The sequence below is a fragment of the Oncorhynchus mykiss genome, chromosome 15, assembly GCF_057628025.1.
Source record: "Oncorhynchus mykiss isolate SJ-2025 chromosome 15, ASM5762802v1, whole genome shotgun sequence".
NCBI classification, from domain to species: domain Eukaryota; kingdom Metazoa; phylum Chordata; class Actinopteri; order Salmoniformes; family Salmonidae; genus Oncorhynchus; species Oncorhynchus mykiss.
In genome coordinates this window covers 23,513,257-23,539,118 of record NC_143036.1, presented here as the reverse complement: position 1 = coordinate 23,539,118, position 25,862 = coordinate 23,513,257, and the positions used below count along the sequence as shown (strand labels likewise).

The following is a 25,862-nucleotide window of genomic DNA, read 5'->3' as shown; positions in this document are numbered from 1 at the left end:
TATCCTCATGGTAATGATATTAAGTTGTCCTTAAAGTGGGCCTTTCAGAATAAGCATGTCTTGTACCCCCAGAATCTGTATTCTGCAACTGTTGGTGAGGCAGAAAATAAACATTGCAAATTCAACTGTCGCTGAGCAGAAAAGGGCAGACATGCTACAAATATAAATGCCATATATATGATTATGCCTGTGTGGCCTTGCATCCAAACACTGGTTTTGATAAGAAGCACATTACACATTGCTAAGGAGAATATACAGTAGTATGCCTTCCTCCAACCATGGCCAATGTGTCTTGCAACTGAAATGATTACATATCCGAAATCTGAAGAAGGCTGTTCTGTAAACAGAAGAAGCCATATTTTCTGGCAGTGTAGGGACTAAATATGACGTTAGGAGTTGAGTGGATACAGATGGACAAATATAGCACCTAAAACGCAAGATATTCCTGCATGATATTTCATTACCCATTTATTTAACCTTTTATTTAATGAGGCAAGTGAGTTAAGAACAAATTATTGTTTACAATGACAGCCTACCCCGGCCAAACCCTCCCCTAACCCGGACGATGCTGGGCCAATTGTGCGCCGCCATATGGGATTCCCGATCACGGCCATTTGTGATACAGCCCGGGATCGAACCCTGGTCTGTAGTGACACCTCTAGCACGGTGATGCAGTGCCTTAGACCACTGCTCCAGTCAAGGAACCCCTTCATAAAGTGTATTGTCATTCCTAGTGAATTCACTCAACAACAATGAACAGTGCATCACAAGAATATATATGAAGTCATGGGAAAAATCGGTTGGAATTATAAACACGGCAATCTCGGTTTATCAGTATTTTTAATGTAGGTCCTCCATGTAGCCCATTGTACTGTGCCAAGTCCCTGAGGAATTGCAGCAATCTGCAGTCATTTTAGTAGGACTAAAAGCCAGCTCTCCCCTAGAACTCCCTTGTTCAATTGACAATGGGTTTTGCTGCATCAATTCCCAGAGATCTCTTTATGCACTCAGTCACTCTCTCTCTCTCACACACACACACACACACACACACACACACACACACATCATTAATGTAGTTCATTACATCCTTGATAGAATCAATTAGCATTTTTGTATTCACAATGGTGCCCCAGTGCGGTTTAGCTACCTTCATGTTTATTCATCCACATTGAGATGAGTGGAAGGAGAACGCTGAATAAAGACATACTGTACGTGTTAATAAGATGATGTAATTGATTGTAATGGGAGTGGTTGCACTGACCGCACCAGTGATTCCCAAATGTTCCGTGAGGCTCCAAGCAATTCAGGTTCGAGGCTTGCCGCTATGCCATGCGTGTGTAAATCATCTGTGTAATGACTGATGTGTTTCACTAGGAGAGGCCCATGGGGAATTTATAGCTGCTGATGTTGTTGTGCCCGCCTGGATGGACGCAGCAAGGAAAGAAAAAGAGTCTGCTCTAATGCTTCGGCCTGTCTCAGAGGGACGTTTTTTATGCATAGCTCATAAGGCATTATAAACACACTTAATGTGTTATGAAAAGGGCGTTCATAGGAAATGTTCCAGTTAGTTCTCATTGAATGGTGAGCATCTCAATGGGAGTATCTCAGCTTCTTCTCCTCATTTCCTCTCAATGTTATGGGTGCAATTTGACCAGTTCAGTTCTTTCACATCAGTGTAAATGAAGAGAAGACAAGAAGAGCTATTGAGTTTGACTGGTTACAACATCACTCAAACACAACATTATTTCTTAAACCATAATGGAGGCCAATCCATAACTGTGAACATCTTGAGGCCATCTTGCCACATTCAACCAATGTTATGGAGCCTGAACAGAATGCATCTTTCTTCACAACAGACGAATGCTGAGACGTTAACGCTTTTACCATTGACCTGTCTAGCTCGCTTTTACTGATTGCGTTTGGCACAAAATGTGTAAGCTCAGAGGAAACAGGAAACCTCAGTCGATGGACAGATTTTTCTCATTTTCATGTGTGATGAGGAATTTCCACAAGCTATGGTAGGGAACTTGTGGATTTGGTACATAAGAAAACACACAGATGGCCTTCGGTTGAAAAGTACCATTATACCACAACCGTTACACATCTGGAGGAAAATCTCAGGGTTCCCCACTATTTAGCCAGCCAAATACCCAACACCCTCACACTCAATGGAGACACATATCAGCTGCTCCCACCATTGAAACCGGATGGTTATTTGGAGCTTATTACATCATGTAATGCAAGCATACAGACATGTGGCTGTGAAGAGAGAGAGGTGGCATGGCAGTATGTCATGTACAGTGCCTTGCGAAAGTATTCGGCCCCCTTGAACTTTGCGACCTTTTGCCACATTTCAGGCTTCAAACATAAAGATATAAAACTGTATTTTTTTGTGAAGAATCAGCAACAAGTGAGACACAATCATGAAGTGGAACAACATTTATTGGATATTTCCAACTTTTTTAACAAATCATAAACTGAAAAATTGGGCGTGCAAAATTATTCAGCCCCCTTAAGTTAATACTTTGTAGCGCCACCTTTTGCTGCGATTACAGCTGTAAGTCGCTTGGGGTATGTCTCTATCAGTTTTGCACATCGAGAGACTGACATTTTTTCCCATCCCTCCTTGCAAAACAGCTCGAGCTCAGTGAGGTTGGATGGAGAGCATTTGTGAACAACAGTTTTCAGTTCTTTCCACAGATTCTCGATTGGATTCAGGTCTGGACTTTGACTTGGCCATTCTAACACCTGGATATGTTTATTTTTGAACCATTCCATTGTAGATTTTGCTTTATGTTTTGGATCATTGTCTTGTTGGAAGACAAATCTCCGACCCAGTCTCAGGTCTTTTGTAGACTCCATCAGGTTTTCTTCCAGACTGGTCCTGTATTTGGCTCCATCCATCTTCCCATCAATTTTAACCATCTTCCCTGTCCCTGCTGAAGAAAAGCAGGCCCAAACCATGATGCTGCCACCACCATGTTTGACAGTGGGGATGGTGTGTTCAGCTGTGTTGCTTTTACGCCAAACACAACGTTTTGCATTGTTGCCAAAAAGTTAAATTTTGGTTTCATCTGACCAGAGCACCTTCTTCCACATGTTTGGTGTGTCTCCCAGGTGGCTTCTGGCAAACTTTAAACAACACTTTTTATGGATATCTTTAAGAAATGGCTTTCTTCTTGCCACTCTTCCATAAAGGCCAGATTTGTGCAATATACAACTGATTGTTGTCCTATGGACAGATTCTCCCACCTCAGCTGTAGATCTCTGCAGTTCATCCAGAGTGATCATGGGCCTCTTGGCTGCATCTCTGATCAGTCTTCTCCTTGTATGAGCTGAAAGTTTAGAGGGAGGCCAGGTCTTGGTAGATTTGCAGTGGTCTGATACTCCTTCCATTTCAATATTATCGCTTGCACAGTGCTCCTTGGGATGTTTAAAGCTTGGGAAATATTTTTGTATCCAAATCCGGCTTTAAACTTCTTCACAACAGTATCTCGGACCTGCCTGGTGTGTTCCTTGTTCTTCATGATGCTCTCTGCGCTTTTAACGGACCTCTGAGACTATCACAGTGCAGGTGCATTTATACGGAGACTTGATTACACACAGGTGATTGTATTTATCATCATTAGTCATTTAGGTCAACATTGGATCATTCAGAGATCCTCACTGAACTTCTGGAGAGAGTTTGCTGCACTGAAAGTAAAGGGGCTGAATAATTTTGCACGCCCAATTTTTCAGTTTTTGATTTGTTAAAAAAGTTTGAAATATCCAATAAATGTCGTTCCACTTCATGATTGTGTCCCACTTGTTGTTGATTCTTCACAAAAAAATACAGTTTTATATCTTTATGTTTGAAGCCTGAAATGTGGCAAAAGGTCGCAAAGTTCAAGGGGGCCGAATACTTTCGCAAGGCACTGTATACTGTGCCAGTGAAGTGAGGATTGATCAACAGCGAGTGTGCATAATCCCTAGCATTGTTCATTGTCCTAATGTGGAAAGTTTTAGTGCAAAGATTAGGATGTTAGTCAGAAGATATTGGGTCAAGACAGGCGACACATCTACAAAGCAAATTTGCGATCAGAATTTTAACACCCACAGTGTTAAATGTAACACTTTCTTTGAAATTATAGGTGACCATCTCAAATAGTGTTAAACTAACACTTTTCAAAGTGCTGATAAACTGACATCCCCAGAGTGTTAGGTCCCTAACACCGTGGGTGTAGCAAATTCTGATTTAAATTAACATTTTATTTGAGCTGATGCTGTTACACTTTCTCAGTTTTAGGGAAAAACACATGTATTATGTTTTTTTTTTTTTTTGGGGGGGGGGGGGGGTTGTTTTAACACTGTAGGGTGTAAAGCCTTATTTGCATATTTCCCAGGGTGCATTTCGAGTGAACATTACGACTTACCCACCCAAGACTGTGTTTGTTAGTTACAGAGACATGGTTGTTGCATTCATTAATCTTCAATACTAAAGCCTTCAACAAAAGCCTTCAAAAACTCAATGTTTTTGAGTATAAAGTAAACCCTTCATGACCTTACATTATACATGTCATAAGGTCTTTAGTTATGCCCCCTGCAGGTCACTATGCTGGTATTCCTATTGGAATCCAGCCATAGGGAGGATTTTCAACAATTAGGAAAGGGAAAGGGGGATACCTAGTCATGCGTTCAACTGAAATGTGTCTTCTATATTTAACCAACCCCTATGAATCAGAGAGGTGCCTTAATCGACAGCATCAGCACCTGGGGAACAGTGGGTTAATTGCCTTGCTCAGGGGCAGAATGACAGATTCTTAGCTTGTTAGCTCGGGTTTTGATCCAGCAACCTTTCGGTTATGATTATTATAATGCGGCAGCATTACCCTGGCGGGTAGGAGCATTGGGACAGTAATTAACGCTCCTACCTGCCAGGCTAACTGCCGCCGCATTATAATAATTGTAACTTTTATCACCCACAATTTAAATTCAGAATGAGTGCTATGGTGATGAACTTGTCATAAAAGACTACCTAAACCATCTAAATTGGAATAACCATTTCAGTAACGGGAGCAATAATTCCAACCACTTATATATTGTATTAGATTGCATTGCAAAGCTGTCATCAAGGCAAAGGGTGGCTACTTTGAAGAATCTAAAATATAAACTATGTTTTGATTTGTTGAAAACATTTTTTTTTTATACCTCAACACAACAGCCACACGTTTGCTGTGTAGGACATAAAGCCAGGGAAATGATTAAATGTTCTTGGTGATGGATGTAACGTCGCTTCTCAGTGATTCATTCATAAACGAGCCACAATGTGTATATAAATATATATTTTGGGTTTTGTTTTAATACCTGATTCACAGTTCTGGTGCTCTGTTTACCACTGATGGATCATTTGCAGGTTTAGTGGAACCATCACTGAAGTGAGATGGAGGGAAACGCTGCACACAGATGATTTACGAGGGAATTGACTTCCCATGTCCCTGGGAATGTCCTGAGTGCCCTCTCCTAGGACCTGCAGTTACAGCCAGGCTGTAACATTTTACTACCTGTACTACCATTTTACAAGACCGCTTGGAGAAGTAGTGAATGGAGGCCAGCATTGGACACATTTGTCTATTTTTTTCTCTCTTTACCCCTGTGTCTGATACTTGAACTCAGGCCACTCCTTTACCTCAAAAGAACTTACCGTCTTGACAGCCTGAGAGTTACATATCCCTGTGACTCAGAACCCCCATGTTAAGAAACATGTTATTCACTTGGTCTCAAGGCTGTTTGCTGAAATACATGACTCAGTACCATGACTTGAAGCAGAACAACTCAATGCTTGTTTGATCAGACTTAAAAAAGAAAATAATGTCTATTGACATTGAAAGGACATCGTAGTGGAGAAGGATTTGAAGTGGCGGGAGGAAGCAGACTGGCCACGACTGACATCCGCCGCATAGAGAGACGTGTGTGTGTGCCGTCCCACCCCTGTCTTCAGACTGCCTGCCAACACACTGCAGCATGCCATGTTTATTTTCGTGTTGTGTTCTCTAGCATTCTGCCTACATTGTTATTTTCTTTGGCTGAGGCCTGTGGTCGGTGGGGCAATGTTTCTAGGCTAAATGAAAGTGGGCTGGCCCCCACAAAAAAACAGACCACGCGTCTTATGGCATAATGCAAAATGTCTCCCTTACCAAGATATTTTTGAAGAGTGGGGGAAGAAAAAACAGATTTTAGGGGGATAGGGAGAGAGGTTCTTGTTTTCAGCCCATGGGCGTACAAGTACAATTTCCTGACACATGCTGTTTTATTCATGTCCTTTTTATGTACATTATTTAGAGTTTGCCTGGTTGCTCATCTGACACATCTGTCCCATTACATTGCATGAAACAAAACAGAGCTGAGAAGCATAACATTCTCTCTTGTAAAAAGAGACAGCAGACTCTCGGAAGAACAGGCATATGAATGAGTGGGTGTACCACAGGTCCGTTCTAAACAGGACTGGTGTTAGGCATTTCAGTGACAGTCCAATTAAATTCACAGTACGTGGTGACTGCTGTTTTGTATTTTGATAGCGTATAGAGGGTTTTTACATGTGATTACGTTTGGAAAATGTGACGTTCAGGTCTGAAATGAGAGTTGACATGAAATCTCAGAACAGCTTACTTCAACATCTGCACATATCAAACTGCTGTTTGTTCTTGACGTTTCACATCTCCCTGACATTCTCTGATCTGAAATCCAATCTGTTGATTTACATACTGTAAATTATAAACATGCATTTCTCAACTGTGAAAGTATTAATTTCAGACTGTGAAGACTGGACCGGGACACCTCTTAAAGAACAATGGCATGGACATTAAGGTCACTGACTATGCTGCTGTTTCTGGCATATCTACAGGCAATAGAGGAGGAGGATATCAGAGCTGGTATGTACAGTATGTCTACATTTGGTATGGTATGTCTAATCTGTTCTGTAGAAAACATGCAGGTTAAACCTTGCATCTCAAAATACGAACAGGGCCGGTCCTGGACGTTCTGCCGCCCTAGGCGAGACAAAAATCTGCCGCCCCCCCGTAGGTTTGGCCTTGGGCCAATTTTTCTTCTCAGCTAAAAGTTGGAGGAACAGAACATAATATCAGCCCAATTAATAGGCCTATGCTACGAATAAACACCATTTTTAACACACCTGGTTAGTAGGCTATATAATCAGTTCAATGTCAATAACATAGTCTAATATTTTCAATCTGATTGCGCTGATAAAATCAGCAATGCCCTGGACGTTCTGCGCCGTAGGCGAGACAAAAATAATGACATTGTAGATATCCTGATGAATCTAAGCATGGCACTTTCAAAAGTTACCTTTCCACCCAGACAGAGGCTCTACTGACGCAGAAAACTGTAAGCTTCAACTACTGGCTACTCGTCCGTTGTATGACCAAAAAACAGAAGTGGTTCCTTAAAACTGCCTGGGTTTAAACAAACGTGTTTTCTTTTCAGAAAGAGAAAAGCTTAATTAGTAGGGACAGAATAGCGAAGTCAAGTGTTTTCATCTCCTTGAATATTTTAGGCTGCAGCTCAGCTTGAGATTGTCATAGAGAGGAATCAATATATCCCCATATGCATTGGAGTCGCGTCTTTCCCAGGCATTTTAGAGCTGGTTTCTACCATAAGGCATCACCGAGTTAAGCATTGTTATTGAACGCTTGATATAATCTGGATACATTTATGTATTTATTTCAAAATATAAAGCAAACAATATACAGTGCCTTGCGAAAGTATTCGGCCCCCTTGAACTTTGCGACCTTTTGCCACATTTCAGGCTTCAAACATAAAGATATAAAACTGTATTTTTTTGTGAAGAATCAACAACAAGTGGGACACAATCATGAAGTGGAACGACATTTATTGGATATTTCAAACTTTTTTAACAAATCAAAAACTGAAAAATTGGGCGTGCAAAATTATTCAGCCCCTTTACTTTCAGTGCAGCAAACTCTCTCCAGAAGTTCAGTGAGGATCTCTGAATGATCCAATGTTGACCTAAATGACTAATGATGATAAATACAATCCACCTGTGCGTAATCAAGTCTCCGTATAAATGCACCTGCACTGTGATAGTCTCAGAGGTCCGTTAAAAGCGCAGAGAGCATCATGAAGAACAAGGAACACACCAGGCAGGTCCGAGATACTGTTGTGAAGAAGTTTAAAGCCGGATTTGGATACAAAAAGATTTCCCAAGCTTTAAACATCCCAAGGAGCACTGTGCAAGCTATAATATTGAAATGGAAGGAGTATCAGACCACTGCAAATCTACCAAGACCTGGCCGTCCCTCTAAACTTTCAGCTCATACAAGGAGAAGACTGATCAGAGATGCAGCCAAGAGGCCCATGATCACTCTGGATGAACTGCAGAGATCTACAGCTGAGGTGGGAGACTCTGTCCATAGGACAACAATCAGTCATATATTGCACAAATCTGGCCTTTATGGAAGAGTGGCAAGAAGAAAGCCATTTCTTAAAGATATCCATAAAAAGTGTTGTTTAAAGTTTGCCACAAGCCACCTGGGAGACACACCAAACATGTGGAAGAAGGTGCTCTGGTCAGATGAAACCAAAATTGAACTTTTTGGCAACAATGCAAAACGTTATGTTTGGCGTAAAAGCAACACAGCTGAACACACCATCCCCACTGTCAAACATGGTGGTGGCAGCATCATGGTTTGGGCCTGCTTTTCTTCAGCAGGGACAGGGAAGATGGTTAAAATTGATGGGAAGATGGATGGAGCCAAATACAGGACCATTCTGGAAGAAAACCTGATGGAGTCTGCAAAAGACCTGAGACTGGGACGGAGATTTGTCTTCCAACAAGACAATGATCCAAAACATAAAGCAAAATCTACAATGGAATGGTTCAAAAATAAACATATCCAGGTGTTAGAATGGCCAAGTCAAAGTCCAGACCTGAATCCAATCGAGAATCTGTGGAAAGAACTGAAAACTGCTGTTCACAAATGCTCTCCATCCAACCTCACTGAGCTCGAGCTGTTTTGCAAGGAGGAATGGGAAAAAAATTCAGTCTCTCGATGTGCAAAACTGATAGACATACCCCAAGCGACTTACAGCTGTAATCGCAGCAAAAGGTGGCGCTACAACGTATTAACTTAAGGGGGCTGAATAATTTTGCACGCCCAATTTTTCAGTTTTTGATTTGTTAAAAAAGTTTGAAATATCCAATAAATGTCGTTCCACTTCATGATTGTGTCCCACTTGTTGTTGATTCTTCACAAAAAAATACAGTTTTATATCTTTATGTTTGAAGCCTGAAATGTGGCAAAAGGTCGCAAAGTTCAAGGGGGCCGAATACTTTCGCAAGGCACTGTATATCCTTTTTGCCCTCTCTTTAACAAAGGGTATGTGATACCCTCACTCAATTTGAGCCCTGGTTTTAGTCAAACACACCAAGCCCTTCCCAGACACAAAGGTATTTAATCAGTGCATGTGACAGTATTGGAGTACTTGGCTATACCGACATATATGGATAGGATAATTGTGTGTCAAACAGGTAGGCTTACCACTTATTTATTGGAAGATGAAGAAATAAGCTCCAATTATCTTTAACCCCTGCATCGGAGAGTTACAATGTTGCTATCACTATGCAACATACTACCTATAGTAGGAAAACAAGTTTCTTGTAAATCACACCTGTTATCACACATAGCACGGCTCCATAATTGTTACAATTAAAATAAAAATATCACTTTTGTATAACACATTTAACATTATATTTTAATATTTCTGTTAGGACTGTAAGACAGAGTAAGATCATTTGAACTTTGGAAACAACTGCTTTCATAAATGCGGGCCTCGTTTCACTGGAGCAGTGTAAAATAAGCTTTATGTCAATGACCCAGCCTTAACAAATGTTGTTTATTTACATATTGAATTTGATTGTCCGACATCAGTTTCAACAATTTATTTATTTTGTCTCCACCTAGTGGCTTCTTTCATCTGCTGGGGTGCTGCATTGCATTCAGCGATGTTCTCTCGGTAGCTGTCCATGGTCGTTAAATCAAACCATCTGAGTTTGCTTGGACACCAGCCTGATCTCCAGCTCCTTCCATCTCTGGAAGCTATCTAGGTGGTCATGTGACTTCTCTTGCGAGCTGAGGAGGTGGCACAGATTCTTCCAGTCCCTTGTTCCATCCCTGACCAGCACATATTTGCACTCGTGTGCAGCAAAAAGTTTGCAGCAAAACTTGGAATAGGCAAATAGGCTTGGAATAGGCTAACCTTGGTCTCTCCACTATCCCCCTGTTCGCCATCCTCCTATTGTAGTGGGCCAATGAAAACTTGTCATTCTCCACATGGCTGATGGACTTTGCTGCACGCTGATAAATTTCACCAGCGAATTTCTTTGGTTAGAGATTGTGCTTCTTTTCTCATTGATTTTTTAAATGTTCACTACAAATCTCTATAGATTACTTTTAGCTAAAAGTATATCCACTAGTAGTAGCTAGCTAATGTTGACAGGCTAGGTTAGGCTACTGCCTTAATCACTAATCGTTTTCATCACACACAAACATAAAAAAAAATACAATAATCTAAATGGCAGAGTCATTTTTATCAATGTTTCACAATTGGATACTCCCATATAAACACACACATCACCAGAGCTACCAAGGATAGTGGGAGTGAACTTCGGGAGAAGCTGGAATGGGGTGGGGGCGGGAACTGCAGCAACACTATGAGATGGTGGCTGGGGTGCCGCGGGCGGTGTAGTAGTCGATCAGGGGCGCCGGGGGGCAGCAGCCAATTGTCAAAATGCCGCTCCAAATTCAAGTCCCGCCTTAGACGGCGGCCTAATCTTGCCTAATGGGAGGGCTGGCCCTGATTACGAAGGACATGTTTGGAGCTAAATATGGAAAGCTTTGACATTGTACATGATCATATCTTATTCTTGAGGTGTGTGTGTGTGTGCATGTACATTAATGTATCTATGACTGTGTGTGTGTGTGTGTGTACACCTGTGACCAACCCTCCTAGGCTGCAGCACGGCGGTGAATGACCTAGTCTACATCATAGATGGCTCGTGGAGCGTGGGCCACAGTGACTTCAAAAAGGCCAAGAGCTGGCTCGTCAACATCACCAGCGGCTTCGACATCAGCTCCCACTACTCACAGGTCAGACTTAGAATGAATATGTGTAACACTGCACCTTAAGTTGCCCGGTACAGTGTTACCGTAATATGTCACCGAAAGTGACATATGACAGCATAGTTGACATATAACTACAACGGTTAAATTGAACTTTTTTGACATATTCAAATAAGACTATGTTGAACTAGGTGGCCGTGGTGCAGTACAGCGACACCCCTCGTCTGGAGATCCCCCTGGGGAAGCACCACGGTGGCCCGGACCTCATCCAGGCCATCGAGGGCATCAGCTATCTAGGCGGGAACACTCAGACGGGCCGAGCCATCAAGTTCGCCGTAGATCACGTGTTCCCGTCCTCGCAGCGCACCAGCACCGTCAAGAACCGCATTGCGGTGGTGGTGACGGACGGAAAGTCCCAGGATGATGTGGTGGATGCTAGCGTGGAAGCACGGGCGCAAGGCGTCATTGTGTTCGCCGTGGGAGTGGGCACCGAGATCACCACCTCAGAGCTGATGTCCATCGCCAACAAGCCGGGGGGGACCTACGTGTTGTATGCCGAGGACTACGCCAACATAGACCGAATCCGAGACTCCATGGAGCAGAGACTGTGTGAGGGTGAGTGAGTGTAAGGTAGGAGGTGTACTGCTACCTGGAGGTGTGCTAGGATAGAGTTCCCCAAACAGTGGGTTTAGGACTCGAGGGTGGGTTGCCGCTATTCCTTTTCCTTGATTTCGTTAATTTTATTTCACCTGGACTTCTTTCACTTTTTGGGTTGCAAGAGTACAGAAAGCATTAATTGGGTCACATCTCGTGCGGGGCCCCAGCTACTATGCCTATTTAAGAGACTGGAGGTTTGCCCTGAAAGCAGGCTGCACACCACTCACGCTTTGTGAAGTGGGAAGCCGCAGGCACTGGAGCCAAACCAGGGACATGTGGCGGTGGAAAGAAAGGGCATTAGAAAAGATGGTGTCAGGAAACAGATGTGATACGCTCGCTGTTGCCAACCACACTGCAGCTGGAGGCATTGTTTGACCATAAACTGCAGGGAAATTTGTCAACAACGTTTACGAAGCCATAGGAGCCCGTTCACTACTTACAAAGAGAAGCTAGTCAAAATGGGTTAATTATAATGTTTGGCATGCATGTTCAAATACAATCTAGATTGTATCTACGGTAGATATGCCACAACACACTGAGACGTATGTGATGTAATTTCCTGTCCAAAGAGTCTGTGTGTCCTACGCGTATCCCAGTGGCCTCCAGGGATGAGAAGGGCTTTGAGTTGATGCTGGGCATGAATATCCACCAGAAGACCAAGAAGATCCAAGGCTCTCTGGTGTCTGAGACAGCCTTCTCCTTGACCACCTCAACAGATATCACAGAGAACACAAGGTGGGTCTCCCCTTCAACCTCCAAATCAACCATGGTCCTCAATTCCTTTGTTTAGCTATTTTGAACTCATACTTATCTCATATTATTGTTACGATCAATAATGACAAACCTCCTGGCATTGACAACTTAGATGGAAAGCTACTGAGGATGGTCGATGACTCTATAGCAACTCCTATATGCCATATCTTTAATCTGAACCTAGAGCAAAGTGTTTATCCTCAGGCCTGGTGGGAAGCCAAAGTCATTCCGCTGCCCAAGAATGATAAAGCGGCCTTTACTGGTTCTATCAGAGCGACCTATCAGCTAGCTGCCAGCTCTTAGAAAACTGTTGGAAAAAATGGTGTTTGACCAGAGACAATGCTATTTCTCTGTCAACAAATTAACAACAGACTTTCAGCATGCTTATAGAGAAGGGCACTCAACATGTACTCCACTGACACAAATTACTGATGAGTGGTTAAAAAATGGCATAATAAGAAGATTGTGGGAGCTGTATTGTTAGACTTCAGTACAGCTTTTAATATTATTGACCATAATTATCATGTTGAAAACGTATGTGTTATGGCTTTTCAACCATAACACATACGTAGATTCAAAGCTATCTATCTAATATAACTCTTTAATGGAAGCTTTTTTAATGTTTAAACATGTGAAGTATGGTGTATCCCAGGGCAGCTCTCTTGGCCCTCCACTCTTTTCTATTTTTTACCAATGACCTACCACGGGCATTAAACAAAGCCTGTGAGTCCATGTATGCTGATGATTCAACCCTATACCTGTCAGCAACCACAGCTAGTGAAATAATTTAAAAACTAAACAATGAGTTGCAGTCAGTTTTAGAATGGGTGGCCAATAATAAACTGTTCCTGAACTTCTCTAAAACTAAGAGCATTGTATTTGGTACAAATAATTCCCTAAGTTCTAGACCTCAGCTGAATCTGGTAATGAATGGTGTGGCTGTTGAGCAAGTTGAGAAGACGAAATTACTTGGTGTTACCTTAGATTGTAAACTGTCATGGTCAAAACATATTGATTCAATGGTTGTAAAGATGGGGGAGGTCTGTCCGTGGTAAAGAGATGCTCTACTTTTTGACACCACACTACACAAAGTAAGTCCTGCACGCTCTAGATTCATCTTACCTTGATTATTGCCCAGTTATATGGTAAAGTGCTGCAAAGAAAGACCTTATTAAGCTGCAGCTGGCCCAGAATAGAGTGGCACGTCTTGCTCTTCATTGTAATCAGAGGGCTAATATCAGTAATATGCATGTGAGTGTCTCATGGCTATGAGTTTAAGGAAAGACTGACTGCATTGATTATTGTTTTATAAGAAACATTAATGTCTTGGAAATCCCAAATTGTTTGCATAGTCAACTTACACACGGCACTGACACACACACTTACCCCACCAGACATGCCACCAAGGGTATTTTCCCCAGGTCATGAACAAATTTAAGGAAACGTACAGTATTATACAGAGCCATGAATGCATAGAACTCCCTTACATCTCATATAGCACAAGTGAACCGCAAACCTGCTTTCAATAAACAAATAAAGCAACACCTCACGACACAACATGTGACCTACTTGTTGTGCGTATGTACTGACATGTATGTGTAACAAACACACACACTACATGTTAATGTTTTTAAAATGTATGTCAATTGTAAAGTATTTTGTTTATAATGTATTTTTCATAATTTAGGACCCCAGTAAGACTAGCTGTTGCCATTGGCTAATGAGAATCTGAATAAAATCAACAAAATATAATATTATTATTATTATTATTATTATTATCAACTCAGTTACGGGGCATTGTTATTTCTGCTAAAGACGTGACAAGACAAGCTTGAATTTGAAATCTGACTAACGTCTACACCTGGGTAAGTCACCTGGACTACCTTCAGCCACAGACACTAGAAGCCTGGGTGAGTCACTTGGACTACCTTCAGACACTAGAAGCCTGGGAGAGTCACTTGGACTACCTTCAGCCACAGACACTAGAAGCCTGGGTGAGTCACTTGGACTACCTTCAGCCACAGACACTAGAAGCCTGGGAGAGTCACTTGGACTACCTTCAGCCACAGACACTAGAAGCCTGGGTGAGTCACTTGGACTACCTTCGGCCACAGACACTAGAAGCCTGGGAGAGTCACTTGGATGACCTTCAGCCACAGACACGAGAAGCCTGGGTGAGTCACTTGGACTACCTTCAGACACGAGAAGCCTGGGTGAGTCACTTGGACTACCTTCAGACACTAGAAGCCTGGGTGAGTCACTTGGACTACCTTCAGCCACAGACACTAGAAGCCTGGGTGAGTCACTTGGACTACCTTCAGACACTAGAAGCCTGGGTGAGTCACTTGGACTACCTTCAGCCACAGACACTAGAAGCCTGGGTGAGTCACTTGGACTACCTTCAGACACTAGAAGCCTGGGTGAGTCACTTGGACTACCTTCAGCCACAGACACTAGAAGCCTGGGTGAGTCACTTGGACTACCTTCAGCCACAGACACTAGAAGCCTGGGTGAGTCACTTGGACTACCTTCAGACACTAGAAGCCTGGGTGAGTCACTTGGACTACCTTCAGCCACAGACACTAGAAGCCTGGGTGAGTCACTTGGACTACCTTCAGACACTAGAAGCCTGGGTGAGTCACTTGGACTACCTTCAGCCACTGACACTAGAAGCCTGGGTGAGTCACTTGGACGACCTTCAGCCACAGACACTAGAAGCCTGGGTGAGTTTCTGAAAACATCCAGATGATTTTCCGGCCAGTGGCACTTCAAACCTCTTTGACACATGTTTGTGGTGGTAAAAAGTGCACAACATCATCGGCAATAGTGGAATATTCTAAATCCTTTCTTGGCAGCTTGAAGGAAAACAGTGGAATATGAACTGACCAGGAAAATCTCTGAATCCATAGTTTTTCCTAGACTGGTCACTTGATAATAACACATTTTGTACTCGTCATACTTTGCAGGCTTATGATTTCCCTTCATTTTTCAAAGGTTACTTACAAGTCACCATACAGATGTTGACAAGTACTGTATTCACGATTCAGTTTTCTATTTGTTATTTGACTATTTTCTCAGGGAGATCTTCCCAGAGGGTCTGCCTCCATCCTATGTGTTTGTGGCCACGGTCCGCCTCAAGGGTTCAGCCAAACAGGACAAGTTTGACCTGTTGAGGATCCTTTCTAAAGATGGCGTCACCCAGGCAGCAGTGACACTGAACGGAGCGGACAAGTCTGTCACTTTCACGACCACCAGCACCACCAATGAGGAGCAGCTGGTCACCTTTAATGTGCAGGGCGTTGGGGTTGGTATCTTTGTGTACTTGTGTACATTTTTGTATACATGTATACATATTTGCACATGAACAACGTAGACCTCTACTACTGTCATAGCCAGAATGGATAATGTTTTTTTAAAGAGCGTACTGTATACCACACACAGGAGGTTGGTGACACCTTAATTGGGGGGAACGGGCTCGTGGTAATGACAGCGGAATGGTATCAAACACACGGTTTCCAGGTGTTTGATGCCATTCCATTTTCTCCGTTCCAGACATTATTATGAACCGCTCTCCTCTCAGCAGTCTCCACTGATACCACAGTATACTGAAAACACTATATCAGACTTTTCAAAGCCAGGACTTTTTCCTGGTCAGGTAACATTATCAGGAAACACACCGGATCCTAACTGTGATCTTGTACAGAGGTGATGGTAGGCATACATTCTGCTGGCGTCGGAATGTAGTCTGTCAATGATCATGAATATGACCCTCCTATTTCTGATACTTTTAATGGACTGGATTGCAGTTTAGACTCCAACGCGTTCTCCACTCAGAACAACATGCAAAGTTAATTCATGTGGATGCCATGTCTAAAGACCACGGAACAGTTGATTTTTCTGTTTTCCTTTTGGCAGCTTTGTGTTCAAAGATAGCGTGCCACGGAAAAGCGGGATAGTGCCATAAGTACCTCCATGGCACTGCTCACCACTCTGATTGGCAGCATTGACAACCTGTCTAGAAGCTTGGGTGCCACAAGTACTCCCACTCCTAGATGTAGCTATTATAACTAAGAGTACACTTTAACATTTACACTGGCAATGTGGACACATATGTTCAGTTTCATGGCCACTAGTGAGAAACGTGATTTAGGCCCACAATTTGTGGTATGGATGCAACCGCAAGTGAATTAGAACCCTATGGTATTATGGACGTCACATCCATGTCCCTATCGTTCTGATTGACCCTTTTGTGCCACCATCCATTACAGAGTTTCTTTGATGAAGGCTGGCACCAGCTGAAGCTGCTCGTGAGGCCCCGGCAAGTAACCGGTTTCCTGGACGATGAGGAGATCCAGGAAGTGGCGCTACTGGAGCCGGTGGAGCCAATCTACATCAACGGCAAGACGCAGGTCGCCAAGAAGTTTGGGGCGGAGACCACAGTCCCTGTGAGTAGAAGGAACAGTGTTTGTTCTACGGCAAATTGGCAAGGGATGTGACTATAGGCTTACTACTGCTCCAGTATAATTACTTAGGTTGGCACTGTATTTTTACTGGGGCCTTACGTGGGGCGTGCACGGCTCTCACAAAGCATTTGACGAAAGCATTTAGCAGATGTGGTTTTCTATGTTGGACTAAAGTGAAATAGGACCATTGCATTTGGATGAACAATGGGTGAAATTGTTGGATGTAGTGTAGTCTCTTTCATAATTTCAGTGTTGCCTGACTTGTTTTCCTTTCTTTTTTTAACCGCCTTTTTTAGGTGGAGATACAGAAACTGCGCCTTTATTGTGACCCTCATCAAAGCGAGAGAGAGACAGCCTGTGAAATCTACTCTGTGGTGAGGCACACATTACAATGTGGGGAAAATCTGTTCACTTCCCCAACTACTCTCAACTCCTTACTTATTTAATGTTATTATGACCGACGGAGAAAATGTAATAGCATCTCGACAAAGAAGTTGTAAAGTGCAGTTTGAAGTGCAGTTTACATAAACTGGGTATAAGGGTATAGTGATATATATTTTTCTCTCTTTTTTCTTTCACAGGATGATGAGAGGGTGAGTGAGGACTTGTTGTCTCTGCTCTTTTTAACCATTTAGTGTCTGCATTAGTGTCACACTTCAGTGTGTATCTGTCCCAGTGTCCCCTGGACCGTGAGCCCACAGTGGAGGAAGTGGAGTGTGACTGTGCTAATGGCAGCCCAGGACCACCTGGCCCTCCTGGACCTATGGTACAGTACAGCATCACCGGCTCCGGGGGTTACCTTCTCCCACACACATACAGTATACCAAGACACACACTCTCTCTGCCCCTCTCTCCATCTCATTCTGTCTGTCTGCTTCCTGGGCTTCGTTGTAAAAGAAAATGACATCTGATAGATTGGTTAGTCTCCTCCCCTCAGGTAGCTTTTGACACCAGAGCTTAAAACGTTTCAGTTATCAGCGACAGGCACTGCAACTGCATCCTGTGTGATTTATTACATTGGGTCCATTCTAGAAGTGTGTCGGCAGGAATCACTGTCGATCATTAATCATTAGACGGGCCATCCATTATTACTGCAGTATTTATTTGGACAATCTTTCATTCAAAACAATACAAGTTAGAAAAGAAAGGGAGAAATCACTCCAATGTTTTTTTCTGATCCTCCTGAGTATATCCCACTTGCGTAGCATGATCAATCACACATTCACATTTGTTGTGGAGCCCGTAAAGTTTTTAATGCCATTGTGACTGGCTGTACAGGGTCTCCGAGGCGAGATAGGAAGAGCAGGACCACCAGGCCCTGACGGTAAGCCTGTGAGTACACATCAACGTCTCATATCTTCTTTATATTGCGTGAAAACAACAGTACCCATCTCCCATCACACCTACCTCCCACAGATGTTGGGAGAAGTTTTGGGGGAGTTTTTGACCTATCATTTGACATAACGGAACAGAGAATCACAGATAGCCTTCCCACTTAGGCAACACATAGACTACATTATACTGACCCTGTTGTTTTGTCTAGGGAACCCAGGGTGAGCCTGGTGGGTCTGGAGAACCTGGGTTTCCTGGCGAGACGGTGAGCATTTCTTGACAATCCAACACTGCTAACTGTAACACGTGTAACACTCAGGAATAATGTACTATTAAATATGAACAGTACCGTTTTTTTAATCAAACCGTTATGGTTGTTATGCTAACAGTTAGCATATCCATTCAGTTTAATGTGGTCTGTGCAGGAATCAAACCCACCACAATAGTAGCCAGTATTACCAACACCATTGCAGCAACCACTGTTCTGAAAGCTCTGAGGAAAGCCCAGAGACCAACACCTAAAATATGATGCTAGGAAGAGTAGCGTGCGACTGTCTCTTTTATTAGCAACCGCTGCAGTGCCATTAATATATGTTTAATAGCATGATACATCTATTAAATCTGAGAGACATACAATAGAAGTGTTTTTTTCTTATTTATTCCTGACCCACACAGGGTGAATTGGGCCAACTAGGACCCAGCGGGGCTCCAGGTCTGACAGGTGGCAAGGTAAGCTCCTCCTCCTCTGTGTAGATGTGCATGATTTGGATTTATATATTAGGGTTTGAGTTTTGCATAACACTCTAACATGCTCCAACTTTGTGTCCATGAAGGGCGAGAGAGGGGATCCAGGACTGCCGGGGAAACCGGGCCCGCCAGGACCAAAGGTGAGACTCCCAACCCGACTTTCACCCACTGTGCCAGGGGACGAGAGGAGCCAACCGGCCCACACCACCACCACAGCCCTGTCTGAAGCACCACAATGGTGCTCTGTATACCAGTCTTGTTCTGTCTGTTCTGGACTAGTGTTTTAAGAGGGTTTAAACAGATGGTCAGGTTCAATGGAAACAACACAGTCTAACTGCGTTGAAGTGCAGGCCCTTTGAGACCAGATGGGGAGGAAATGGAGGGATTTATTTTCACATGTAGCATATCAAAACCTTCAGAAAATGGGCAGAGCAAAAAAAGTCAACACTAATACACTACAGATGCCAAGAGTAGTTAGATTTTTCATCAATGCCTCACTGTGCGTTGTTAAATATTGTCTTTTGTATTCAAGGGTCCTGCCACCTCACAATTAAACCTGGGTTCTGTTGGAATGCCAGGGAAAAAGGTAAGGGAGGAAGGGTTTGGGCCTGGGTCTCCAGACCTTTTCATAACAATAGATCTATAATATTTGATGAACCGAAACTTTGCCTGTAACAGCATGTCTTCTCCATTGTCCATATAGGGACTTCCGGGTGAGAGGGGACAAACCGGACCTCCGGGTGAGATTGGACCAATGGTACGTTCTGGTTTTGATTCTTTGTTTATCTATGATCATCATCTGACCAATATGGTCGTTTGTCATAATCTTTGGCAGTCTGTCAGTTTCGGGAACCTGGCTTCTTAGTTAGATCTTGTTTAAAGCTCCCATGTCTACATAGCTGCTGATAAAATAGTATGTGTTGCCTGCTTCTACACCCTAGACTATTACAATGATTCTTATTTAAGTCCTTCACAAAAAAATGCAAACCTTCAACTCCATCCCCATTACTAACAGGTGAGGGCTTCCAGTGTACGTCTCATCTCATAAGATGCTCAAACTGACAGAACTAATAACTACCATGCACTGCATGAATAAATAAAATAAAATAAAATTGTATTGGTCACATACATATGTTTAGCAGATGTTATTGCGGGTGTAGGAAAATGCTTGTGTTTTCAGCTCCAACAGTGCAGTAATATCTAACAAGTAATATCTAACAATTTCACAATACACACACATCTAAAGTAAAAGGAATGGAATGGAATTAAGAATATATAAATATTTGGATGAGCAATGTCGGAGCAGCATAGACTGAAATACAATAGAATAGAATAGAAAGCAGTATATACATATGAGATGAGTAATGCAAAATATGTAAACATTATTAAAGTGATTAGTGTTCCATTATTAAAGTGGCCAGTGATTTCAAGTCTATGTATACAGGGCAGCAGCCTCTAAGATGCTAGTGATGGCTATTTAACAGTCTGATGGCCTTGAGATAGAAGCTGATTTTCAGTCTCTCGGTCTCAGCTTTGATGCCCCTTTACTGACCTCGCCTTCTGGATGATAGCGGGGTGAACAGGCAGTGGCTCGGGTAGTTGTTGTCCTTGATGATCTTTTTAGCCTTCCTGTGACATCCGGTGCTGTAGGTGTCCTGTAGGGCAGGGAGTTTGCCCCCGATGATGCGTTGGGCAGACCACACAACCCTATGGAGAACCCTGCAGTTGTGGGCGGTGCAGTTGCTGTACCAGGCGGTGATACAGGCTGACAGGATGCTCTCAATTGTGCATCTGTAAAAGTTTGAGGCTTTTAGGTGCCAAGCAAAATGTATTCAGCCTCCTGTGGTTGACGAGGCGCTGTTGCACCTTCTTCACCACACTGTCTGTGTGGGTGGACCATTTCAGTTTGTCAGTGATGTGTACACCGAGGAACTTGAAGCTTTCCACCTTCTTCACTGCGGTCCCGTCAATGTGGATAGTGGGGTGCTCCCTCTGCTGTGTCCTGAAGTCTACGATCAGCTCCTTTGTTTTGTTGACATTGGATGAGAGGTTATTTTTCTGGCACCACACTCCCAGGGCCCTCATCTCCTCCCTGTAGGCTGTCTAGTCTTTGTTGGTAATCAAGCCTACTACTGTTGTGTTGTCTGCAAACGTGATGATTGAGTTGCAGGCGTGTGTGGCCACACAGTCATGGATGAACAGGGTGTTGTGGGGCCCCTGTATTGAGGATCAGCGAAGTGAATATGTCTGTAAACACTCCAGCCAGCTGGTCTGAGTATGCTCTGAGGACGTGGATAGGGATGCCGTCTCATCCGGCAGCCTTGCGAGGGTTGACGCGGTTAAATGTCTTACGTTGGCCACGGAGAATGAGAGCCCACAGTCTTTGGTAGCTGGTCGGTTTCGCTGTGTTATCCTCAAAGCGGGAGAAAAAGGTGTTTAGCTTACCTGGAAGCAAGACATCGGTGTCCGCGACGTGGCTGGTTTTTCCTTTGTAGTCTGTGATTGTCTGTAGACTCTGCCACATATGTCTTGTGTCTGAGCTGTTGAATTGCGACTCCACTTTGTCTCTATACTGACATTTTGCCTGTTTGATTGCCTTATATTCAGCCAAAATCCCAGTCACCTTGCCATGGTTAAATGCGGTTTTGCGCGAATTCTGCCATCTATCCAAGGTTTCTGGTTTGGGTCGGTTTAAGGGGGCTAGTAAACTGTCATCCAAATTTCAGTACTTCAAATTCTCTCTCACTGCAGTGGTTCTGAGATGCACCTGACTGCATAACCCACAGCAGGTCTTTGACTCTGAAACCGTTTTGATTCCCAGGCTAGCCGTTCTTACCTTCACAGAGGAGACACCACAGTTCTTTTGTAATTCTCTCAGATATGGGAGAAAGTGTAGGTTACAGCAGAGTGGGTTTGCTGCTTCCTCAGTCCTCTCTGTATGTCTATACACCAGACAGCCTGTTTGAAGTGGGAGTGGAGGGGCTCATTTCTGTAATTGTGTTTGATTTGGGACGTGAAGAGGGGGAATTTGGTATTGACCTGTTCTGCTCCGTTTCTTATTTTATTTTCCTTACAGGGGGGACCAGGAGTGCAGGGCAAAGATGGAATGATTGGGCCGGTGGGACCAAAGGTGATTCCTATCCTCTACTTCCTGCTCCATTAACAATGGGCGGATCTTAACTTGATTTTTGTTTATAGAGGCATAGGCAGTAATGAAAGGAAGCAAGACTCATTCTGTTTCTCGTTAGTTAACAGTGTAGTTCCTGTGTCATTACATGAAACAACATACTATCCAAGCAACTACATTCACTACATGGTGGTTTTTCTTTGATGTACCGTGTGAAAATATGAGGTACAGTACGATCATATAGGATAATGTGCTCTGCACCAGATGCCAAGTGAATCATATTCTACTTTGATTGAAATTCAATCCCATCAAGCCTCTCTTGGCATAATTTGATTCAATTAAGCGAAGGACACAGGATTGACCACATCTGAAGTACGTCAAGTTGTGAAATAAGTTAAATGCAACACTGTGAACTTGCAAACAAGAAAGCATGAAGGCTCGCTGTGGAGATTCACTTTCGACCATTCTAGGAAAGGAAGTTATGTGCATGTTATACCAATTTGAATTCCAGCCACAAAGCAATTTGGCAGTTTTCCTGTTATTATAATGCAATTGCGACCCAAGAAACACTGTAATTCCAACAGGCCCATCGGTCTGTGTGTGGGTTGAGCACTGCCTCAGTAAAAACAAAAGGTTGTGTTCACACTTTGAGTTTCTAATGTGAACCACATGTCGGGTGCTACTGCACAGTTCCATTGACACAAAACAGAATTGCAGTCCGGTCATATTGTTAAACATGTCCTATTAGACCCAAATGAGGCCTTTCATCAGAACTAAAGGACCAAAACACAGTGGTTAAAGACCCATGTCATGGATGTGTTTCATCCTGAAAAGCACCTTGAAAAGTGAGTGAGGGATTTGTAACCAACAAGCTAGAAGACTGTGATTGCTCTGGTCCTGGGACCAAGCTAGAAGCCTGTGATTGCCCTGGTCCTGGGACCAAGCTAGAAACCTGTGATTGTCCTGGGACCAAGCTAGAAGCCTGTGATTGCCCTGGTCCTGGGACCAAGCTAGAAGCCTGTGATTGCCCTGGTCCTGGGACCAAGCTAGAAGCCTGTGATTGCCCTGGTCCTGGGACCAAGCTAGAAGCCTGTGATTGCCCTGGTCCTCGGACCAAGCTAGAAGCCTGTGATTGCCCTGGTCCTGGGACCAAGCTAGAAGCCTGTGATTGCCCTGGTCCTGGGACCAAGCTAGAAGCCTGTGATTTCCCTGGTCCTGGGACCAAGCTAGAAGCCTGTGATTTCCCTGGTCCTGGGACCAAGCTAGAAGCCTGTGATTTCCCTGGTCCTGGGACCAAGCTAGAAGCCTGTGATTGCCCTGGTCCTGGGACCAAGCTAGAAGCCTGTGATTTCCCTGGTCCTGGGACCAAGCTAGAAGCCTGTGATTTCCCTGGTCCTGGGACCAAGCTAGAAGCCTGTGATTTCCCTGGTCCTGGGACCAAGCTAGAAGCCTGTGATTTCCCTGGTCCTGGGACCAAGCGAACGTTCACTAGTGGCATTTTCTCAGATACTGCAAGAAAAATAAATGAAGTGCATTTCCCTTGATACTGTTGCAGGGAACATTGCACAGCCTAATGATTTACAGGAATCAATCCATCTGTATATACAGACGGACAGAAAGGGCTATTCTCATACAGTTGACTCCAACATGGAAATTCAAATCTGTTTATTGGATTAGTGACTCCTAACAAAGATTGTGTTTGGATGGAAAAGTCAGAAAGAGTGTTTTCCCCTCTACCTTTCAGCCCATTGTAATGGTTGGTAAATGAATGAATCACAAGGCAGTGCAGACTCAGTGAGACAAATCTACGTAATGTTATTTGTGCTACCGGATCTTATACAGTTTACTTTTCTAATGAAAGAGAGAGACATTGTTGAACTGGGTTGTACAGATTGATTAATTCACTTGTTGTACAGATTCATTCACTTCAACCCATCTGGACACAATCAGTGCACAATCTTGACTTGCAGTAAATCATCAGATTGAAATTATGATTTAGTGATCCTGGAAGTCAGTGTAATTATGTATAACTGTGTGTGATTTTTTATTTTTTTTTGTGACACATGTTGGAGAACTATTGTAACAAACCAATGGCGTGATTCAATTAGTTAGTGTTGCTTTACACTGAGATCCACTGGTGAATTTGAACACTGATGGTGCATATAGAATAGTGTGTGTGTGTGTGTGTGTGTGTGTGTGTGTGTGTGTGTGTGTGTGTGTGCACGTGCGTGTATTTCCAGTCTCAGGCAGTTTGAATGAGACATGCACTCACCCCCATTGACAGTTCAGGTGGCTGGGGTCCTGGGTCCTGTCATGGGGGTGTTTCACATTACTGGCAGAGGGCCACCCCCCCACTCAGCACCCAGTCCATGCCAAGCTATAGGCCTGTACCTGTACTATACTCACAACCTCCTGTTAACAACATGTCTAGCTGCTGCACTGTAACACACTGCATGCCTGTGAGGTCATGGCTTTACCATTAGCCTGGCTGTTACCCAAACACCTGCTTGCTCACTGACAGAGAGCACGCACGCCTTCTAAATGAATGTATAAAGTCAATATCCATGTGTATATCAAGTATAAATGCAACCATTATTAGACATTTATTTGTGAGTTTTATGTTTTTAACAATCTCCATGGGTTAGTTTTCATTTTACTATTCGCCCAAATCTATATTTTCTGCTGACATTAGGAATTGAACTGAAGTTATACCCAATACTGAAATTGTACTACAATTATACCCACAGGAGGGAAGTGAAATCAATCACCACAAACATCTCATGAATGGGATATGTCCACGAGTCTGCTTGGGTTGCATTGTGTGATATGTTTCATGGCGGCTGGCTCGTTCTCAAGGTTTTTGCAGGACAAGGTGAAATATTTTCACTCCAACCATTTTTCCAGTGGACTCACAAACCTAGCAAAATATTTGCTCTGGGAGCACACATTAGGAGTGTGTTTGCTGTGTGTTACACTGTGTTGTGCTCTTTGGGTAAAAACAAGGCCATTTTCTTCTCTGCAGTCGAAATATTCCAAGGTGGGTGAGTTAGCAACACGGTATCCTGGGGCAGGGTGTGTATTGATTTTGGTTATGGTGTGATTATCACTGAGCTAAGAGACAGAAGAGACACTGACAGGGCTAGGTGAGATCCTGGGACACACAAGCAAACTTGACTCGGCAACCTGTTGTTATGCCTAATTCCATAACATCTAAATGGCAGGCAATTGTTGTAGGGTACCTAGGCTTTGGTGAAGGATGTTATGAATGTTGAAGGATGTTAGTCTTCACCCGGTAGCAAAACTTAAACTATGACAACTTGGTATTGAACGCAGGTGGTCTTTATGCTTTAACATCGTGTTAACCCTATGAGCTAAAGCCTCTGCATCCCATCTGGGAGTTAAAACAAGCCCTCAGGCAAGGTTACTCATTTGACAATCATGGTTCACTGAACTACCTCCGCTTCTCCAACATACCTCAGGAGGAAAACGGTAGAAGACATTCAAGATATTGGCTTGGTTTTTACTATCTTCTCCTTTTTATTGGAGATTTCCGCTAGAACAATGTTTACAGAGGGCACCTCTAGACCTAGCTTCAGCAGACGTATATCTTCCCCTTATCGACCAGGATGGCAGATTTACTCCCTCTTT

General features: G+C 43.3%; 1 protein-coding gene across 1 annotated transcript in view; it reads left to right on the top strand.

Moving 5' to 3' along the window:
- si:dkey-225n22.4 (uncharacterized) overlaps window positions 1-25,862 on the top strand; it is a 51,209-nt gene that overhangs the window by 1,049 nt on the left and 24,298 nt on the right. The window contains exons 2-17 of the mRNA XM_021562733.3: window positions 6,790-6,908; window positions 11,026-11,162; window positions 11,327-11,750; window positions 12,362-12,527; window positions 15,624-15,849; window positions 16,814-16,990; window positions 17,305-17,382; window positions 17,590-17,601; window positions 17,685-17,774; window positions 18,287-18,340; window positions 18,552-18,605; window positions 19,016-19,069; window positions 19,174-19,227; window positions 19,620-19,673; window positions 19,791-19,844; window positions 22,164-22,217. Of these exons, the coding sequence (XP_021418408.3) occupies window positions 6,827-6,908; window positions 11,026-11,162; window positions 11,327-11,750; window positions 12,362-12,527; window positions 15,624-15,849; window positions 16,814-16,990; window positions 17,305-17,382; window positions 17,590-17,601; window positions 17,685-17,774; window positions 18,287-18,340; window positions 18,552-18,605; window positions 19,016-19,069; window positions 19,174-19,227; window positions 19,620-19,673; window positions 19,791-19,844; window positions 22,164-22,217 (1,770 nt within the window). The 5' untranslated portion in view covers window positions 6,790-6,826. The remainder of the gene's footprint in view (window positions 1-6,789; window positions 6,909-11,025; window positions 11,163-11,326; window positions 11,751-12,361; window positions 12,528-15,623; window positions 15,850-16,813; window positions 16,991-17,304; window positions 17,383-17,589; window positions 17,602-17,684; window positions 17,775-18,286; window positions 18,341-18,551; window positions 18,606-19,015; window positions 19,070-19,173; window positions 19,228-19,619; window positions 19,674-19,790; window positions 19,845-22,163; window positions 22,218-25,862) is intronic.